The sequence below is a fragment of the Bufo gargarizans genome, chromosome 2 (genome assembly GCF_014858855.1).
Source record: "Bufo gargarizans isolate SCDJY-AF-19 chromosome 2, ASM1485885v1, whole genome shotgun sequence".
Lineage (NCBI taxonomy): Eukaryota > Metazoa > Chordata > Amphibia > Anura > Bufonidae > Bufo > Bufo gargarizans.
In genome coordinates this window covers 657,755,736-657,770,229 of record NC_058081.1, presented here as the reverse complement: position 1 = coordinate 657,770,229, position 14,494 = coordinate 657,755,736, and the positions used below count along the sequence as shown (strand labels likewise).

The 14,494-nt window shown below is 46.6% G+C and overlaps 1 protein-coding gene across 1 annotated transcript in view; it reads right to left on the bottom strand.

Annotated features, from left to right (window-relative positions):
* ZPR1 (ZPR1 zinc finger) overlaps positions 1–12,705 on the bottom strand; it is a 29,040-nt gene extending 16,335 nt beyond the window's left edge. The window contains exons 1-5 of the mRNA XM_044282265.1: positions 12,465–12,705; positions 8,943–9,104; positions 8,481–8,571; positions 8,327–8,397; positions 1,679–1,765 (exon numbers count right to left, since the gene is read on the bottom strand). Of these exons, the coding sequence (XP_044138200.1) occupies positions 1,679–1,765; positions 8,327–8,397; positions 8,481–8,571; positions 8,943–9,104; positions 12,465–12,587 (534 nt within the window). The 5' untranslated portion in view covers positions 12,588–12,705. The remainder of the gene's footprint in view (positions 1–1,678; positions 1,766–8,326; positions 8,398–8,480; positions 8,572–8,942; positions 9,105–12,464) is intronic.
* Between the last annotated feature and the right edge of the window lie 1,789 nt (positions 12,706–14,494).

Sequence of the window (14,494 nt, the reverse complement as noted above, 5' to 3'; positions counted from 1 at the left end):
TGTTACCTTGCCGCACAAAAAGTGTAATATAGAGCAACCAAAAATCATATGTACCCTAAACTAGTACCAACAAAACTGCCACCCTATCCCGTAGTTTCTAAAATGGGGTCACTTTTTTGGAGTTTCTACTCTAGGGGTGCATCAGGGGGGCTTCAAATGGGACATGGTGTCAATAAAACCAGTCCAGCAAAATCTGAGCAAACCAGTCCAGCAAAATAATGAGTTTTGTTTGGCTGTTAACCCTTGCTTTGTAACTGAAAAAAATATATAAAAATGGAAAATCTGCCAAAAAAGTGAAATTTTGAAATTGTATCTCTATTTTCCATTAAATCTTGTGCAACACCTAAAGGGTTAACAAACTTTGTAAAATCAGTTTTGAATACCTTGAGGGGTGTAGTTTCTTAGATGGGGTCACTTTTTTGGAGTTTCTACTCTAGGGGTGCATCAGGGGGGCTTCAAATGGGACATGGTGTCAAAAAAACTGTCCAGCAAAACCTGCCTTCCAAAAACCATACGGCGCACCTTTCACTCTACGCCCCGCTGTGTGGCCGTACAGTAGTTTACGGCCACATATTGGGTGTTTATGTAAATGGCAGAGTCAGGGCAATAAATATACAGTCTTGTTTGGCTGTTAACCCTTGCTTTGTTAGTGGAAAAAATGGGTTAAAATGGAAAATTAGCCAAAAAATGAAATTCTCAAATTTCATCCCCATTTGCCAATAACTCTTGTGCAACACCTAAAGGGTTAACGAAGTTTGTAAAATCAGTTTTGAATACCTTGAGGGGTGTAGTTTATAGAATGGGGTCATTTTTGGGTGGTTTCTATTATGTAAGCCTCGCAAAGTGACTTCAGAGCTGTAGTGGTCCCTAAAAATTGGGTTTTTGTAAATTTCTGAAAAATTTCAAGATTTGCTTCTAAACTTCTAAGCCTTGTAACATCCCCAAAAAATAAAATATCATTCCCAAAATAATTCAAACATGAAGTAGACATATGGGGAATGTAAAGGCATCACAATTTTTAGGGGTATTACTATGTATTACAGAAGTAGAGAAACTGAAACTTTGAAATTTGCTAATTTTTCCAAATTTTTGTTAAATTAGGTATTTTTTGGTGCAAAAAAAATATTTTTTTTAACTTCATTTTACCAGTGTCATGAAGTACAATATGTGACGAAAAAACAATCTCAGAACGGCCTGGATAAGTGAAAGCGTTTTAAAGTTATCAGCACTTATAGTGACACTGGTCAGATTTGCAAAAAATGGCCTGGTCCTAAGGTGTAAAAAGGCTGTGTCCTTAAGGGGTTAAAGGGAGTCTGTCAGCACATTTACCCCTTTTTAACAGTTCCCATAGCGCTGTAGCCGCAACCCAGATGATTAAAACTGTACCTTTATATGTATTTGTGGACTTGTAAAACTGCCAAAAACGAACTTTGATGCATATGTAAATGAGGGCTCGCAAGTGCCCAGGGGCAGCGTCCACCGCATTGGTGCCCAGGCAGCTCTGCCTCTTCGGCTCTTATCCCCGCCCAGCCTCTTTGTCTGCCTGCCCATCTGTTCTCTCCCTCTCTCCAGATAACCCCTTTAAATACTACAGGTGGTGCTGCCTTATACCCTAGATTTCTTCTTTTTTACCCCTGTAAACACATCCGATTGTTCACCGACACTTGAATCCACTTACAATTGTGAAGGGAGTCTCCCCATTCTTAAGGCTCTGAAGTTTGGAGATGAACTCCTCAATCTTTTTCGCAACTTGTGCGTTCTCAGCCTAGAAGAAAAGCATATTCAACATGACACACTTACACACTGATCAACTCGGTGGCAGCGGAGGGATCATTAATTGCGTTGGTTTTCACCTCTTATGTATGCCATCGTATAAAATGCAACGCCCACAGGGTCCCATTATATACATTTCTGATCTATAAGGGCTTATTGACACAAATATATTTCACACCCATGTGCAACAGAACGCTCACAAACTCTCACATGCGGTTCTTTAAGGGACCTGATCTGAGAAGCTCACTGCATGTCTTATTCTGCTCCGTTTTTGCAGACCAGACTAGCCCATCAGAGGGAATAAAAAAAAAAAAAAAGAAAACGGACAGCACATGAGCATCATCTGCTATTCATTTGATCACACATCCATTTCTAAGCAATACTAAAAAAGCCAAACCTGGAAACTTTTTTTTTTTTACATCATTAGAAAAAGAGGATGTAAAAAAATAAATAAAATAAAAAGAAGCGCACAGATGTTCACCTGGATGCAAAAGATGTTTTTTTATGGACTGAAATCAAATAAGTTCATGTAAATAAGGACTGAATCTCTCAGCGGTTTGAGGTTTGCTCATATTTATGGTGTTTTTTCCGACTTTTGTGAAAAAATATAAAAATAAAATACAGATGTTAGCTGAAAGACTATGGGAATTTTAAAAACACACGCGCCATGCGTTTTGTGCTAGGGGTGTGTTTTTTTTTATGAAGTACGTTTAAGTAATTTTTTTGCAAGTGTTCCTCATATCCTTCTCTACAGGGAAAAAGCAAAAAATAAAAACACAATTCAAGCATGAGACAGAAAACATTTTTTGCGCATTTAATTTAATAAAAACAACGAATAAACTGAAACAGGCTGTTTTTCAGCTGATCAAAAGTTTAGGACCACACCTCCAAAAAAAAAAAAAACCCCCCCAAAACAGAAATCCAACTTCCAAACATGAACTCAGTAATTAGTAGCAAAAAATGTTTTGTCTCATTTCTTCTTGTTGCATGTTGAAGCTCTACTTGGAACCTTGTTAAGATCCAACAATGTAAAATCTAATTTTCTGCCATTTTTCCAGTGGTCTTAAACTTTTGATCAGGACTGTACATAAGTATTTCATAGATATGAAACTGAAAGCCTAGGGTGTGAATAAATCCCAGGTGCTGTCATGGGCTAAAAACGATTACTGGTAAGTAATCCTGAATTTCCCCTATGCCCATGACAGCACCCTTCAGAGAAGACTAGAATAGAAACTAGCTTAGGGGAAGGGGGGGTACTACTGCTTGTAGAGCTTTCCTACCGAAGGATAAACGATCATTGGAGTCTAAATCTAATTTGTAGTGTTGAAAAAAGGTACATGGAGATTTCCATGTAGCTGCCCCACAGATTTGATCTGGTTGAGTGAGCACCAAAACCAAAAGGTGGTTTCCCCTGCCGAGGAATAGGCCAAAAGGATAGCCTTTACTATCCATCTGGCTAGGGTTCTAGAAGACACCTTGTTTTTCCCCCCCAAACTGCACAAACAGTGTGGAGAATTTCCTCCACTGACTGGTTATATTCAGATATTGAGACAGGCATCTTTTAACATCTAGACAATGGAGCCTCCTTTCCTTCTCATTCTTAGGGTACTGACACAAATTATAGGAGAACAATATCTTAGGACCTATGAAAAAGAGAGACCACTTTTGGCAAAAAGAATGGTCCGGTTTACAGAGCACTGTATCCTCCAGGATGTTAGTATAAGGAGAAGCTACTGTAAATAGGCAGAAATCTCACCCACTCTCCTAGCTGAGGTGATGGCCACCATGGCAGTTTTGAAGGATAATGTTTTAATAGATAAATCGTGTAGCGGTTCAAAAGGAGGCTCCATCATCGTGGACAAAACTAGATTCAGATCCCAAGGGGGAACTGACGACCTGACTACGGGCTTAATTCTACTGACTGCTTTAAAAAACCTCCTAATCCAAGGATGATTGGCAATTGGGAAAATCAAAAAATGCACTCCGTGCAGACACCTGTACTTTAAGAGTCCCAAGTCTCAGGTTCTTATTAAGATTTTCTTGAAGGAAATCCAAAAACTTAGGTATAGGAGGAAGACTTAACCAGCTCCCGACCGCCTAACGCAGGGATGCGTCCTGCGGGCGGTCGGTCTGTTCCTTCTTGACGCGCCGATGCGTCTTCTCGCAAGACGCAAGATTTCCTGTGAACGCGCGTTCACAGGATCGCAAGGTAAACGAGTTGATCTACAGCCTGCCAGCGGCGATCATTCGCTGGCAGGCTGTAGATACGATTTTTTTTAACCCCAAAAAGGTATATTAGACGCTGTTTTGTTAACAGCGTCTAATATACCTGCTACCTGGTCCTCTGGTGGTCCCTTTTACTTGGATCGACCACCAGAGGACACAGGCAGCTCTGTAATAAGTAGCACCAAGCACCACACTACACTGTCACTTATTAACCCCTGATCACCCCATATAGACTCCCTGATCACCCCCTGTCATTGATCACCCCCCTGTAAGGCTCCATTCAGACATCCGAATGTGTTTTGCGGATCCGCAGATCCGCAAAACACGGACACCGGCAATGTGCTTTCCGCATTTTGCCGATCCGCACATTGCCAGAACTATATAGAAAATGCCTTTTCTTGTCCGCAATTGCGAACAAGAATAGGACATGTTCAATAGGCTCTACAAAAAACAGTGTTCGCCCAATCAGGCCTGATCTTGTGTGCACACTTGCGCTCAGTCCGCCCCACCGCAGTGACAGAATTTATTTTTTTCTGATCACTGCAAAAACACTGTAAAATCGCTGCGGCGCTATAAAGATCACTTTTGAGGGGCATGGCGAGTTCGTAGAAGATTTTTTTTTTAGTTTTTTATTACAAAGTCTCATATTCTACTAACTTGTGATAAAAAATAAAAATCTCACATGAACTCACCATACCCCTCACGGAATCCAAATTCGTAAATTTTTTAGACATTTATATTCCAGACTTCTTCTCACGCTTTAGGGCCCCTAAAATGCCAGGGCAGTATAAATACCCCACATGTGACCCCATTTTGGAAAGAAGACACCCCAAGGTATTTCGTGAGGGGCATGGCGAGTTCATGTAAAATTTTATTTTTTGTCACAAGTTAGTGGAATATGAGACTTTGTAAGAGAAAAAAAATAAAATAATAAATAAATCATTTTCCGCTAACTTGTGCCCAAAAGAAATATATTCTAGGAACTTGCCATGCCCCTCACGGAGTTTGGAATCCAAATGCGTAAAAAAATGCCCTGTGAAATCCTAAAAGTACTCATTGGAATTTGGGCCCCTTTGCGCACCGAGGCTGCAAAAAAGTGTCACATGTGGTAGCGCCGTACTCAAAAGAAGCAGGGCAATGTGTTTTGGGGTGTATTTTTACATATACCCATGCTGGGTGAGAGAAATATCTCTGTAAATGACAACTTTTAATTTTTTTTTTATACAAAGTTGTCATTTTACAGAGAGATTTCTCTCGCCCAGCATGGGTATATGTAAAAATACACCCCAAAACACATTGTTCTACTTGTCCTGAGTACGGCGATACCACATGTGTGACACTTTTTTGCAGCCTAGGTGCGCAAAAGGGCCCAAATTCCAATGAGTATCTCATTGCATTCCAAACTACTTCTCACGCTTTAAGGGCCCTAAAATGCAAGGGCAGAATAAATACCCCACATGTGACCCCATTTTGGAAAGAAGACACCCCAAGGTATTCCATGAGGGGTATGGTGGGGTGTTTCTACTGTCTGGGTGCGTAAATTGATTTTTTTGCACAGTAGTTTGTAAACGCTATAACTTTTACCCAAACCAGTAAATCTACACATTGATATTTTTTTTTTTAATCAAAGAAATGTAGAACAATAAAATTTAGAGAAAAATTTATATAGAAAAGTAGTTTTATTTGAAAAATTTTACAACAGAAAGTGAAAAATGTCATTTTTTAGCAAAAATTTCAGTAAATTTCGATTAATATCCAAAAATGTCAAAATGTCAGCAGCAATGAAATACCACCAAATGAAAGCTCTATTAGTGAGAAGAAAAGGAGGTAAAATTCATTTGGGTGGTAAGTTGTATAACCGAGCAATAAACCGTGAAAGTATTGTAGTGCAGAATTGTAAAAAGTGGTCTGGTCATTAAGGTAGTGTTTAAGCTAGGTAGCTGAGGTGGTTAAAGGATCAACCGGGAAGCTAGTGAACTTTAAGAAAGTCTTCAAGACCCTAAGGTAAATAGTGGAGGTTACTTCCGACAAGACAAAAGGGTAGAAATACCCTCTTTGGATAGACCGCTACGCTCTAAGATTTCCCCTTCAAATACCAGGCTGCCAGATGAAGGTTCTTTACTTCTGGATGAAAGACAGACCCCTGGAATAACAGATACCGCCGGTCCGGAAGAATCCATGGATCTGACAGGGACAGCTTTCTCAGCCAAGTGAACCAGGTTCTTCTCGGCCAGAAAGGAGCAATTAGAATGAGCCTCGTCTGTTCCTGCCTCAGCTTCTGCAATACCCTCGGAAGAAGTTTTAGAGGAGGAAAGGCATACAGAAGCTGATCCGGCCAAGCAAAGAAGAAGGCGTCTATCCCTAGCGGAGTGTCTCTTGGATTTAGGGAAAAGAAGAGACTGCCCTTTTTGTTTTGTCTGGTTGCGAAAAGGTCTACCTGAGGACGACCCCAAAGCTGAACTGATTGAAAACCTCTTGATTCAAACACCATTCTCCCTGATCCAAATGGTTTCTGCTTAGATAATCCACCACCTTGTTTTCTGTACCTTTTAAATGTACTGCCTTGATAAAAGGAATGATTAGTGAGAACATTTCTGCAGTTAAGGACATAAGACATTCTAATTTTGTCCCTCCTTGTCTGTTTAGGCAAGATACTAATGTAGCGTTGTCCGAAAATTTTTACTCATTTTCCCTGCAATCTGGGCAGGAAAGCTCTTAAGGCTAGCAGAACCGCTCTTAATTCCCATTCCCTCACATTTTTGGGAGTCCTGGCTTTCTGTTGGATTCCACACCCCCTGCAGAACCCTCCCACTGACAAAATGCCCCTCACCCGGTCGGACAGGCATCCATGGTGATGGTTACTTGTTTCTGTAGAATCCACGGGAAGCCCAGAGTCAGATTTGAAGGCTTTAGCCACCAGGTTAAGGACTGTATGACCTGAGGGGTGAGAGACAGTGGTGCCTCCAGCGGGGACAATCATCCCTGCCATTCTTTTAGGATCTGCCACTGAAGCGTCCTGGAGCGAAACAGGGACCAACTTACAGCTGGTATTGTGGAGGTCATTCTGCCTAGTTCTGCCATCCCTTGCCTGATAGTTCGATCGTTTAAGGCTATTAGGACTTGCACGCCTTTCATTATCCTGGTTATCTTGTGCTGAGGGAGGATGCACCGTACATTCACAGAATCCAGGATCAGCCCTTGAAAAACACATTATTGTGAGGGGGTCAAGTTTGATTTGTCCCAGTTTATCTGCCACCCAAGATTTACTAGAACGTCTACTACTTCTAGGAGACGAAAGGTTAGAAGATCTACAGATTCTGCCACCACCAGAAGATCGTCCAAGTAAGGAATGTCTTTTTCTCTTATAGGGCTATAACATCTGCCATTAACTTTGTAAAAAGCCTGGTGGCCTGGGATATTCCAAATGGAAGGGCTCTGTATTGTAAATGATGAACCTGTCCTTCCATAGACACTGCCACTCAGGTATTTTTGAAAGTCGACATGAATTGGGATGTGATAATAGGCATCCTTTATGTCTATGGTAGCCATGAGACAGTCTTTGAAAAGATGTTCTATTGCAGACTGTACGGATTCCATTCTGAACTTCTTGTATTTGAGGAACTGATTTAAGTCTCTCAAGTTTATAATCATTTTGAAAGATCCGTCTGGCTTGGCGTCCCGCAACTTCCAGTTCGCGCATGTAGCGTGCACAGAAGATTCTCAGCCCTCCCCCTGCCTCTGTAAACTTGCTGGAGGCCAGGAGGAAGAAAGAGACCAGGCCCTGGACCGCCTAAACCCTGCCAGAAGGGTCCGGCATACTGGCATTACCTCCCAGTAACACCAGGACTGCCCAGGGACTCCGGCACAACATAGTCCGAGACCCGGAAGGATGGCCCCAGACTTGGCAGGCAGCTCCTAATGAAGTCTTACACCAGATGCACATGCGTGGCTCCTGCAGCCTAATCTTCTAGCTCTCCACTCTAGGTCCTATCCCTAGGACAGGAAACAGGAACTGGTGCTACAGAAGCAGAGCCCCTCCTTAAGAGCTCTCCACGAAAGTTCCTGTTTCCTGTACTGAATGGAGGCGGTCTCTCAAGGGTGCCTTCATGGCCGTAGGGGAAAAAGCTACTAAAATGCATGTCATGTGCAAAAACAAACACCAGGCCAAACCATGTGTGTAGGAGCCCTAAAGAGGTTTTCTCATAGCCAACACATAATCCACAGGATGGGAGGCACAGCAGTGCACATGTGCGACCACCACTCCCTTTGAACAGCAGTACCAGTGATCCTTGGAGGTCCCAGCACAATTACATTACTAGACCCTTACCCGCCGGAGAGGCTGCTCCTGCTGCAATCCTGCAATGGTCCTTTCTAAGATGCCTTCAATGGTCGTGAGCGCTGGTAGAAAATAAACACACCATAAGCCACGGCACGTGGTCTATACTGCACCCTATAGGCAGACTGTACACCTATATACACACCTCCTTTCTGGGTACAGGCAGGAATCTCAAAATCAATCTCTGGGATATGTGTGGAGGCAAAGTCGGTTTTTACCACCTCGCGATTCACATCCTGGACAGAAAGAAAGAGTCATCAAGAACAGGGCACCGTCTCAGGAAACCAACAGCATCCATATTATGGCCGGAGGCTCCCCCTAAACTGTTCTACGGCGACTGAAATGTCTGACTGGTGGTTGTTCGACCACTGGGACCCCCACCAGTCATGAGATTTGGGGTTCCCTGTCCCCAGTTCCAATGGCACGTCTCAGCAGTCACATCAGCTTTCCATGGAGCGGCAGTGCACGTGCTCGACCACTGCAACATTCAAACATGGGACACAGCACAGCTCCCCGGTTCTCATGACTGGTGGGGGTCCCACTGGTCTGACTCCCTCCGATCAGAAACTTACCAACCCCCATAATTTACTTTTACGCAGATCCTCACCCTTTTGTTTCTGACGCTCAGGGAGTATCGGACCCCTTGGTCCTGGATGCGGCCGGCGGACTGGATCTCCGTGTTGGTCCAATCACAAGAATCGCATGTGAACGAGCTGACGATGATCTCCTTGAAGAAAGGCACTTTGGTGAGCAGAAGTCTTGTCCTACCCTGCAGAGAGAGGTGACGGCGCGTGATTATTACCCACGACAAGCTAAAATAAAAAACAGTACGTGAAATATCACCAAAGTATTAGGTATCTTTCACACGAGCGGATCCCATGCGTAAAATCCACTGTGCGAAAGCGTGCCAAGCCCCGCTCCGGACAGCAGAGACACGGAGCAGTAACATGACTGATAACGCTCCGCGCCTCTCTGATCTTTTTACTACAAAATCACATTGACCACTTTATCTTCCTGTGATTTTGTAGTAAAAAGGTCACAGAGAGGCACGGAGCGTTATCAATCATGTTACTGCTCCGTGTCTCTGCTGTACAGTGCGGGGCTTGGCTCTCTTTTACGCAGCAGATTACCCGCATGGCATCCGCTCGTGTGAAAGGGCCCTTAAAGTCTGGGAATCTGACCTCACAGAAGCGGCTACACGCCGACATCCTGTATATGGGAGGGGGAGGCAGCTCGATGGTACTAACTACCAAGTGCTTTAAGCCTTATGCACACAGCTGTATTTTGGGTCCGCGCCCGATCCGCATGTTTTGCGCATTGCACACGGACCCATTCCTTGCTATGGGTCAGCAAAAAGGCCACCTGTGCGCTGTACGCATCCATGCGGCCGTTCCACAGATTATAGAATGTGTCCTATTTTGGGCCATTTTGCAACAAAGAGTAGGCAGTTCTATTAGGAAAATGAGGCATGCATGTGGCCGGTATTCACGGTTTGTGGACCGCAAAATACATAGGGTCACGAGGTACATGAGGTCTTAGGCCGCATGCACACACCCGTTCCGTGCATTGGGGACTGCAACCACGGGCCACATCTGTGCAGCCGTCTGTCCGCACCGCGAAAAAATATGAGATGTCAGGAACAACGGAAAGAAACACCACGGAAGCACTCCGTAGTGCTTCCGGTGTTTCGTTCCGCATCTCCGGAATGGGTCCGCATCCGTGATGCGTAGTGCACATGGCCGGCGGCAGTGGATTGCCGACCAGCCGTTTGGGCGCCGCAATATGGTAACGGCCGCCCAACGGCCGTGTGCATGAGGTCTGACTCTTAGGGCTCAGGCACACAAACGTATTTTTTTTCCGGGTCCGTTCCGTTTTTTGGGGAACATATGCGGAACCATTCACTTGAATGAGTCCGCAAAAGAACGGGAAGTTACTCCGTGTGCATTCCATCTCCGTATGTCCGTTCCACAAAAAAGATAGAACATGTTATTATTGTCCGCATAAGATAGGACTGTTTTATTAGGGGCCACAAAATACGGAATGCACACGGATCATCCGTATTTTTTTGCTGACCGCAAAATACATACGGTTGTAGGCATGAGCCCTGAGAGTACATCCATAACGGTTGTGAAACACAAAGGAAAGGTCCAATGCGGGTTTGCTGTGGAAATGGCTGTGGAGTCCACTCTCCAGAGGGTTAAATCTGCGGTGGAGATCCACAGCATAAACTGTTGATTTCAATGGGGTCCTCCTCGCTGTGAAAACTGACAAAAATAGAAAATGTCCTCTTTTTGACGGCCGCTGTTCACTGCAATGGCAATGTACATAGTCCTATAGACTTTAATTGGTTTTCCTTTGACACAGATTCTGCGGCAAAAAGCTGCGAGCAGCCACATAAAATCCTCCTCCTATTGTTTTCTATGGGGAACCACGCTGCACTTCATGTGGCCTTGTTTTAGAGCCACAGCCAGAAAGGCCACGCTGCTGGAAGCCACAACAGGTGAGATCCATGCAATGAGGCAAAACCGCCAGCGGCTCCGTTCTATGTGGATTTTACAAATACAATTCCACAGCAGAAAAAAAAAAAAAAGTTTTTTTTACCTCTTCCTCAAAAAAAAATTGGCTAATTAGTCAACACCTGTGGAAGTCTAGAACCTCCTGGCCAGGCTCCACACTACTCTAGAGCAGGCATCCTCAAACTGCGGCCCTCCAGCTGTTGCAAAACTACAACTCCCAGCATGCCCGAACAGCCTACAGCAGGGCATTGTGGGAGTTGTAGTTTTACAACAGCTGGAGGGCCGCAGTTTGAGGAGGCCTGCTCTAGAGCCTCCTGTCCAGGCTGCACAATGCTCTAGAACAGGGGACATCAACCTTCAGCACTCCAGCTGTTGTGAAACTTCAATTCCCAGCAAATATGCATGCTGGGAGTTGTACTTTCATAACACATGGAGTTGCCTACCCCTGCTCTAGAGCCCCCCTGTCCAGGCCCCACGCTGCTCTAGAGCCCCCCTGTCCAGGCCCCACTGCCCAGGCTCCACGCTGCTCTAGAGCCTCCTGCCCAGGCTCCACGCTGCTCTAGAGCCTCCTGCCCAGGCTCCACGCTGCTCTAGAGCCTCCTGCCCAGGCTCCACGCTGCTCTAGAGCCTCCTGCCCAGGCTCCACGCTGCTCTAGAGCCTCCTGCCCAGGCTCCACGCTGCTCTAGAGCCTCCTGCCCAGGCTCCACGCTGCTCTAGAGCCTCCTGCCCAGGCTCCACGCTGCTCTAGAGCCTCCTGCCCAGGCTCCACGCTGCTCTAGAGCCTCCTGCCCGGGCTCCACGCTGCTCTAGAGCCTCCTGCCCGGGCTCCACGCTGCTCTAGAGCCTCCTGCCCGGGCTCCACGCTGCTCTAGAGCCTCCTGCCCGGGCTCCACGCTGCTCTAGAGGCCCCCTGCTCTAGCCCCGGGCTCCACGCTGCTCTAGAGCCTCCTGCCCGGGCTCCACGCTGCTCTAGAGCCTCCTGCCCGGGCTCCACGCTGCTCTAGAGACTCCCTGCCCGGGCTCCACGCTGCTCTAGAGCCTCCTGCCGGGCTCCACGCTGCTCTAGAGCCTCCTGCCCGGGCTCCACGCTGCTCTAGAGCCTCCTGCCCGGGCTCCACGCTGCTCTAGAGCCTCCTGCCCGGGCTCCACGCTGCTCTAGAGCCTCCTGCCCGGGCTCCACGCTGCTCTAGAGCCTCCTGCCCGGGCTCCACGCTGCTCTAGAGACTGCTGCCCGGGCTCCACGCTGCTCTAGAGACTCCCTGCCCAGGCTCCACGCTGCTCTAGAGCCTCCTGCCCGGGCTCCACGCTGCTCTAGAGCCTCCTGCCCGGGCTCCACGCTGCTCTAGAGCCTCCTGCCCGGGCTCCACGCTGCTCTAGAGACTGCTGCCCGGGCTCCACGCTGCTCTAGAGCCTCCTGCCCGGGCTCCACGCTGCTCTAGAGACTGCTGCCCGGGCTCCACGCTGCTCTAGAGACTCCCTGCCCGGGCTCCACGCTGCTCTAGAGACTCCCTGCCCGGGCTCCACGCTGCTCTAGAGACTGCTGCCCGGGCTCCACGCTGCTCTAGAGACTGCTGCCCAGGCTCCACAACCTCCCCCCGGGACCCCCACCCACATTCTTGTAGCAGTTCATGCACAGGGACTCGATCTCCATCGGCTGCTGCTCCTCATCGTCGGCGCTGATCTCCCGAAACACCGGAGCGGAGGAGGGCACTTCAGTAGCTCGGAGAAGCGACATGCTTTACGGCTCCCTGGTATCCCAGGCACAGCACCACAGCAACGTCACCGGAACGTGGCGGAGAGGACGCGTTCTCCGGTGATCACATGACCCGGAACTAGCTGTCAGCCAGGCGTGTGCCGCGGTGCTCAGCAGCGCCTTTGGTGGTGACAGTGGAAAATGCTCCGTCCCGTGGAGGATTATGGAACCACGTGTGGCGCTCTCCATATCTGGTACTGCGGCTCCGTCCTATTCTACTGGATGACTCGCTACAGCATGTGCGGTGCTCTGAGCTCTCATCTGTGGTTGTCTCACTTCTGTAAGTTGCATTTATCAAGTAGAAAAAGTTAATACAAGGCACTTACTAACGTATTGCTATTGTCCATATTGCTTCCTTTGCTGTCTGGATTCATTTTTCCATCACATTATACACTGCTTGTTTCCATGGTTACGACCACCCTGCAATCCATCAGTGGTGGTCCTGCTTGCACACTATAGGAAAAAAGCATTAGCCTCTCTGGTGGCTGGGACCATGGGCGCGCACATAGGCTAGTGCTTTACCCTATATTATGCGAGCACCAGGGTGGTCGTAACCATGGAAACAAGCAGCGTATAACATCATGGAAAAATGAATCCAGCCAGCAAAGGTAGCAACATGGATAATAACAGTATATTAGTAAGTGGTTTGTATAAACTGTATCTACATGATAAGGCTCCATTCACACGTCCGTGGTATGTTGCGGACCCGCAAATTGCGGATCCACAACACACCTGCCCGGCACCCCTATAGAAATACCTATTCTTGTCCGCAACTGCGGACAAGAATAGGACATGTTCTATCTTTTGCGGAGCTGCGGACCCGAAGATCAGGGCCGCTGTCCGCATCCATCCGTCCCCATAGAAAATAAATGGGTCCGCACCCGTTCCGCAAAATTGCGGAGAGTTTGCGGACGTGTGAATGGAGCCTAAATGCCACTTACTGAAGTGAGACAACCCCTTCAAGTCCGTAATTTTTTTTGTCTTTTTTGTACATTTTACACCAAACAAAGCACCTGTCATGCGCCTTGTCATAAATTAGGTGCATTTTTGGTAGTCCTTGCTCCTGCCGGAAAATCTACGCCCGCCCCTAGCTGGAGTCGTTTTTTGGCAAGTTTTACACCTTTTCTCTAGCGTGAAATTTGTAAATTTGCTGAGGGCCCAAGTCCCGGCCTGGCTCTGGCTTTGCCCCTGCCACTCCCTCGACACTCCTTTGTGTCAACCGCGACAAATATTGTCACACAAAAAGGGCTCGTGCAAGAATTCTACCCCAAAAAGAGGCATAAAACTGTTTGTAAATGCCCCCCTTTATGTACTAAGATGTAATGGGTGCTACCCTGGCGCAGTAACTGGGCAGCAGGGACGGTAATTTCCCAGGGTGGCAGGAGGAGGTGTCACCATATGCTAGAGTTGCCACCTGTCCCAACAAAAAATAGCAGATGAGTTTACTTGGGTAAAAAATTGGTGTGGTGTTGAGGCGTACTTTAACACGGGAGGCTATTTAACACCAATGGTTTCATATCAACATCATATTTTTTTTAAATTAAATTAAATTTTTTTCATGTCATTTTTAATATAAAACATAGCCTAGTGTGTGAACAGGTGTAACAAATGATATCTTATGGAGAAGCAAAGCACCACAAAGCCAGCAGATCCATGCCCTCCAACTGTTTCACTGGTGCCCCTGAACTGTATGACCCTATGCAAGAGCCCAGTTTGCCCTGGTTTGTCATGCTGATTTGTTCTGTAAAACTAATAGAAGATTTCCATCTGTCATAAATCAGTCTTTTTCACCATTGATGCTCGCCATTACACCAGGATATAGCTAGAGAAGCGCTCCACAGGTTTTATGCTAAAGGTCCAGTATAGACAGGAGGACAGTGTAACGTGAC